At 33.1% G+C, this 6,434-nt stretch overlaps 1 protein-coding gene across 1 annotated transcript; it reads right to left on the bottom strand.

Moving 5' to 3' along the window:
- Nucleotides 1-2,086: 2,086 nt before the first annotated feature.
- LOC18105685 (calcium sensing receptor, chloroplastic) lies at nucleotides 2,087-5,536 on the bottom strand. Its single transcript, XM_006374277.3, has 6 exons — nucleotides 5,241-5,536; nucleotides 4,850-5,095; nucleotides 4,255-4,447; nucleotides 3,913-4,054; nucleotides 2,552-2,683; nucleotides 2,087-2,436 (listed from the first exon to the last, which is right to left on the bottom strand). The coding sequence occupies exons 1-6, from the start codon at nucleotides 5,460-5,462 to the stop codon at nucleotides 2,205-2,207; spliced, it is 1,167 nt and encodes a 388-aa protein (XP_006374339.1). The 5' UTR covers nucleotides 5,463-5,536; the 3' UTR covers nucleotides 2,087-2,204.
- Nucleotides 5,537-6,434: the final 898 nt, after the last annotated feature.

Raw genomic sequence — 6,434 nt, 5'->3', positions numbered from 1 at the left:
TGTTGATCCATCTATATGAGTGATAATAAGTTACTGCTATGAGTTAAACCTTTAATGGATATGTGGGGTCAATCCTAAACCATTTTAAGGCTTGGTAATTTGTCATTCCCAGTTATTACCATTTTGATAACACCTAATGAATTGACATGTCTACAACTAGTGACTCTTGATCATGACAAGTGACCAATAGTCTATCAAGTCATGCCAATAAATAACCAGTGGGTTTACGTTGGACTCATTGAACCCAACCTAAATCCTAGGAAGGGTCCATGGATAATGCCTTATTAAGGTTCATCTATCCTATAATATCCAAGATTCACTTGCAATATTTAGTGAATGAATGAAGATTGTATACCCTAATCCTATCCAAGCAATAACCATCATAGGCTCATCTACTTGGAATAGGATCTAATGACTTGAAGGTCCTTTAGGACTAAATTTTGGCAAATAACCCTTTTAGGATTCACTTTTTAAGCTTTTTGTTAGTTGTCTGTCATCAATATGTGTACACACTAGTGCTATGATTCATGTATATACTTTCATAGCAAGTGAATGATCAATTATTAAGTTGCATATGTGACTCCCAATTGATTGTTGAATATTGAAATTAGACATTTCTAAGACTTTGTTTTTCATTTAAAATCAAAAGAAATGGCTACTCCTTTTAATATCCAAGGTAATGACTCATGTTGAGTCCTTTTACCCTAAATACAAAGAGTGAATAGCAAAATATATTTTGACATGATTTTTAAAAAGCTTGGAATGTCAACCCAATAAACCTTTTAATGTGAGCCAAAACCTTTAACAAATTTTATTACCAAAATACAAAACCCAACATAGATGCATGAATGAACATTGATTTTATATTATTTGAAGCAAAAGACTATGTCAATACATATTGTTGAATGGATCAATGTTCATACACAATGAAAAACAAAATGTTGCAATGCCAAGGATAATGATGAAACGACCAAGAACATGAAATGAAACAATATAAAAAATTAGATTCGACTAAATTCATTTAATCCCAAAATCTCATAAAAAAACACATCAAATTCAACAATATAACAAGATGCAAGATTAAAGAACTTGATTGATATCATTCAAACACAAATATCATTCCAATAAAAATTATTCAATTTCCAAAAACCTCACCACAAAACATATCAAAATCATTAATAAAGAAAGATATTTATTCAAAAGATATTTAGGGTTTTAAATAGCCTTTCTAAAGGTGGACAATAAGGCCTGGAAGGGGATGAAATAGTGGAAAAACAATGTTGGACTGAAGGTGGAATGTTGGCGCGTGATAGCCACGCTCCAAGAGAAGGATGTCACGTTCAACGCTTCATTCAACGTAATTTCTTATCAACATATGAGTCTGTAAGGTGTGTCGCTTTGTGTTGCTTCTTCCTGTGGTAGCAGTGTAGGTCAACGCCGACAAGTAAGGGAGATCCAAGATGTTAAAAGTCCGATGGTCTTTTTTCTCTATATTGGTTCATTTTGTAACTTTTGGATCTACTCAAACCAATGTTATTGGGTTGCAAGGCTTATATAATTGTGTAGTGCTCAAACAAAAAACAAGAATAGTGTCGGTCTTGCCTTGTTTGAATGTTGGAGTAGAGAGAAATCAACGAAAGAAGTTTTACAGGTTGTTTTCTCTTTCTTTTTTATTAATGATGATGCTCATGTTATTGGCTGCAATTAACTAATAGCATTTATAGAGAGCTTTGAGATGAAGAAAATGGTGGTGGTTACATTGGAAATGTAGGTTTGAGGTGAGAGAAATTAAGGGGAGAAGTTGTGGCTTTAGAGAGAGAAAGACAAGGCTTGGGTTTTTTATGGTTGTCTTGGTTTTCTCTCTAGCTACTCACACGGAGGTTGCCGGGTAGTTCTGATAAGAAGGAATACTTCAATTTGGTTTTTCTGTTGCAACATGAGCATGTAACCGTGGTTTTAAGAAGGAATACTTCAATTTGGCAAAGAGAGCAAATTCTTGTTTTGGTGGTGCTCTATTAGACTTTTTCTGTGCTAGCTCATCTGATTGAAGCAAGCAAGCAACAAAAGAAATGCAAGGGCAAATGGGTTGAAAATGAATACACTCGCACTGATTATAAAAGATAATTACCAGACATGTTTCTACACGGCTATTCTTAACCGAGAAAGCACATTCGGGCATTTCTAACCAGGTGAGGGGGGGAAATTTAATCTCCACCCGGAAGTAACTTTGAGCTGGCTGTTCCAACACGTCCGGCTGCTGCAGGGATTATTCGTGATGGTCTGAGAACCTCAGTAAAAGATACATTATATGAATCCGCTCCTAACCAACTTTGTAACCATCCTCTGCCTCCAGAAAACCCACCAGAAACAGTCCAGCAGTTATTGAAACCTAAACTTGTCAGTACTCTGGCAACTATTTTTGCTGAATCTGAGTACCTGAATTTTTTAAAGCATTGAAGAAGAATACAGGATGAGAAAGAAAGGAGTGGATAAGATTTACAAGGCAAACTGAATATCATTGATTGAAGACTGGCAAGGAGGAGGAACTCACGAGTCCATGATGACAATGTTGGAACCTTTGTTAATTTTCTTCAGATATGAAATCTTTAAAGCTGCTATTTCAGCTTCTAGTTTCTTGACATTTCTGACAATGCCTTTCAATTTGCTTGGCAGTTCTTCCAAACTGAAACATTAACAACAATACAAAATCAGGAAAAAAAAAATACCTTTTTAGGCGGTATTAATAACACAACTAAAGAGGAGATAAGAAAGTTCTGCCATTCTGTTCAAATTATTTTTTTAAATTATATTTTTGAAGGGAAAAGGAATGCAAATGGAATGCAATATTTTTTTATTTTTCACTATTGTTTTCTATCAGGACAAAAAGGCATGTTAAGTGAAAGAGAAATATACTGGGAATAGAGAAAACAAAACAAGACAGAATATAAAATGAAGATAGAATTATGTGTTAATAATGATGAACAAGACAGTGATCATGCATCCTGGTTGGTTGATGATAGTAAAACATAATAAAATATTAAAAAAAAACATTTTACCCTGTATTATTATCAAACTTCCATAATTAAAAAATAATAATTAAATACTTTTTTTTATTTTAGTTTACATTGAGCATTGAAATTAATAATAGTATAATAATACTACTTATAAAACTTGAATTGCCCTAGTGGGTTATCCAGGTCCTGCACAGGTTCAAATTTAAAAAAAAATAGAAGAAGAATTGACATGGCCTGGCTAAGTCAAAAACCTAGATTGACCTATAACATGGTCAATTCAAGGAAGAATCCGGTCAAAACCCGAGTAAAAATCCTATTGATTTGTTTTTAAAAAAAATGTCAAAATGTTGTTTTGATCTTTTTTTCAAAAAAAAAAAACTTGGGGTTGACCCTCCCGACTCATGATTTGTGTCTTACACCGGGTCGACCTTCAAGTTAAATTTTAAAACTATGATAATAACTACTTTTATCCTTACATGCTATAGTTGGACAGATTTTGAATTAATAGATTTTTTACATGAATATTTTAAGAATAAAAAATAAAAAATATTGTTTTTGAAGATAAGTCATTTTTGTACCTCTTGTTTTTTAAATTACATAAAATTATGACATTTATTTTTATATTTTTATCTAGATCTAATTAATCAACCAAATATATTTTTGTTTTAAATGTCTTTATCTTTTCTATCCCAAGATTGTAAACAAACACTACCTAGAATAAGCTGAATGATTCATTATACCCCAGTCATCTGACACCACATGACAGGCAAGATGAACCCAGATGCAAGAGGGCTAAGCTTACAGCGGTCATGAAATTGGCAGTTTTATTATTCTTTTCTCTAAGTGTTTTGTATCACAAAGTGAAAATGTATGCTTTCAAATAAAAAAATTAACTCACGGGACCGAAACCATCTGGTTCTTAGCACTGGAGGGAAGGCGTGGGATGCCAGCCTTTTCCTTGTCTTTCTCTGATCTAATGTCGATCATAATGTAATTTTTTGTAGATAATAGATCAAGGACTTGGGCTGGAGTAATCTCACCTGGAAACAACAGCCCATAATATGAAAACTAGAAGAAACTCATGTATGAAAATCTGAAATCACTATCAAGCTACCGCATGAACTGCTGATTGCATCGAAATGTAAATGAAACGAATTATTAAGTTGTTTCACATTTCTTGTTCAAACAAGAGATTTCACATAAATAAAGCACCTGTAGAATAAATAAACCGCAGATTCACCTTTGTAACCACGCAGGCCGAATGAGACAGCAGACCATATGGATGGAAAGAGGAGGTATGCTAGAAAAACTGCTCCAGCAGCTCCTACAATCACAACGGGGTCTGCCGAAGTGATGGTTTCAACAGTTGATGAAGCTATGGGCTTTGCCTCTTCAATCACCTTAGTTGTCTGTTGAGCAGCACCTACTAGTGTCTGTGATCAAAGGGTAATAAATATCATGAATGTAAACAGAAATTTTAGCCATATAGTCATCGTACATCTGAAGAAACCATAATAACAACCGTGTTATGGAGATGAGGTAATTCAAATCCTAAGCTGCCATTGTTAGAAAAAAAAATGCTGGAGACAAAAGACTCAAACTACCAATATGGTCACAGAACCAAAACAATTGGTCTAACAATTTCCAAAAAATTCCAAGCACACTGGTCTTCTAATTTCCAAAAAATTCACTGGATTCAATTGGATTTATATACATATTAACGCAACACCGTGAAGTTTTCTAAGAAAACAATCAAAAGACAAATTCCAAACAATGTAAACATAAACTAAACAATTGAAGGGGGGAAATGAAGCTAGAAAATTGATAGTTCAAACCTTAGCAGCACTAAGAACTGGTTCTGTGTCAATACCAGTACTTTGAATAGCTTCTTGGGCTTTCTTTGAAGCCTCATAAATTGCAGGAGAAGCAATCTTCACTGCCTGTTCTCCTGCTTGCTTTGCAATTGGTAATGCAACATCTATGCCAGGCTTCAAACTATTAGTGACACCTTCAAAAACTTTCTGTGCACTGTCCAATACACTTGAACTAAACTCCACAGCCTGATCAATTGTCTTCTCCACCTATCAAGCACAGCCAATTTCAGCAAATGGGCAATCAAGTTAGAGCCAGAAAAATGATTTTAAAGAAAGAAAGAAAACAACTTCAAGACTTTGGTTGAGTAGGAATTTGCATATCAAGAAAGATTGTGAGAGTGGTGTTTCTTACATCAGTAAGCGTAGAGACAACCTGGTCCTTGGAAATAGTAAGAGCTTTGGCTTCATTGGGTGGTGCAAAGAGAGACAAGAGAGAGATGGTTGACGTTGGCAGTGATACAGAGATGGGTCTCAATTGATGAGGTTTAAAGAAAGAAGGTTTGGTTGTTGAAGAAGTTGAACGAGGAGAGAGTCTTGTTGTAAATGAAGATCTTATGGCCATCTCCATTGCCATCTTTTGGGCACAAAGATGTAGAGAGAGTAAAGGGAGTGTCTTTTATTTGGGTAGTTGAAAAAATGTCTGGTTGAAGGATGGGTATATATGATGGAGGATTGTGTGATGAGAAATTGACGGTTGAAAAGTAAGGATTTTTGGCCAATAGAAGGAACACATTGGCCCGTCATATCCTCTGTGCCTTTTTAAATAATTCACTGCAGCCACCCACGCCTTGCATTTTCTGTTGGGATATTTGAAAGTTTTATAATAATTAATTTATAAAATATTTTTTATTTAAAAATATATTAAAATAATATTTTTTTATTCTAAAAATATTATTTTTAATATCAATATGAAAATCTAAAAAAAATTATAAAAAAAATTCAAATTTTACCCCCCTTTAAAATGCAATACTTAACTTTGGATAGCAAATTCAGCCGATTAATTAAATACTTGTAATCATTTAATTTGATTAACACAATATCTTAGTTGATTAAAATTAAAAAAAAATGAATAAAATCTTAACATAAATTTAAGTTGGATACAACGATGGGTGAAGGGTAATTTGGTTTTTTTAACTTATTTTTGTTTATCTCATGGAGTTATAGTTTTATTTACCAACATAATATATGTATTTTTATTTTATGATTTTATATATAAATTTGAAGTTTAGACTTTACTTTTTGATTTTATAATTCGTACATAAGGATGGAGCTTCTTTTAAAGATTTGATTTTATTTATAAAAATAATTAAAATATTAAAAAAGGATCGGGTAGCCTACGTGAATTCACCAGGTGAAGAAAACCCTCCATCTGATTTGATCCAAGTTAAAAACATATATGAGTGATGAATATGGATATTCATGGCTGTAAGTAGGTGGAGTAAAATTCAGCTCCAACCCAATTTATTAATATCCTTATTCTCAGGTTTAAATTTCAAATTATATATATATATATATATATTATGCAATCCAATTTGTTTTTTTTTTT

This window comes from Populus trichocarpa, chromosome 15, assembly GCF_000002775.5.
Source record: "Populus trichocarpa isolate Nisqually-1 chromosome 15, P.trichocarpa_v4.1, whole genome shotgun sequence".
In the NCBI taxonomy this organism is placed as follows: Eukaryota; Viridiplantae; Streptophyta; class Magnoliopsida; order Malpighiales; family Salicaceae; genus Populus; species Populus trichocarpa.
The sequence above is the reverse complement of the archived record's forward strand: the minus strand, read 5'-3'. Positions and strand labels throughout refer to the sequence as shown.

What these genes read in the sequence shown, in the direction of transcription:
- LOC18105685 (XM_006374277.3), bottom strand. Translation starts at nt 5,462, where the DNA reads ATGGCAATGGAGATGGCCATAAGATCTTCATTTACAACAAGACTCTCT. An exon ending in CAGTTCTTAGTGCTGCTAAG is followed by an intron (nt 4,448 to 4,849) that starts GTTTGAACTATC and finishes CTTTGATCACAG; the next exon opens with ACACTAGTAGGTGCTGCTCA. An exon ending in CGGCCTGCGTGGTTACAAAG is followed by an intron (nt 4,055 to 4,254) that starts GTGAATCTGCGG and finishes TGTTGTTTCCAG; the next exon opens with GTGAGATTACTCCAGCCCAA.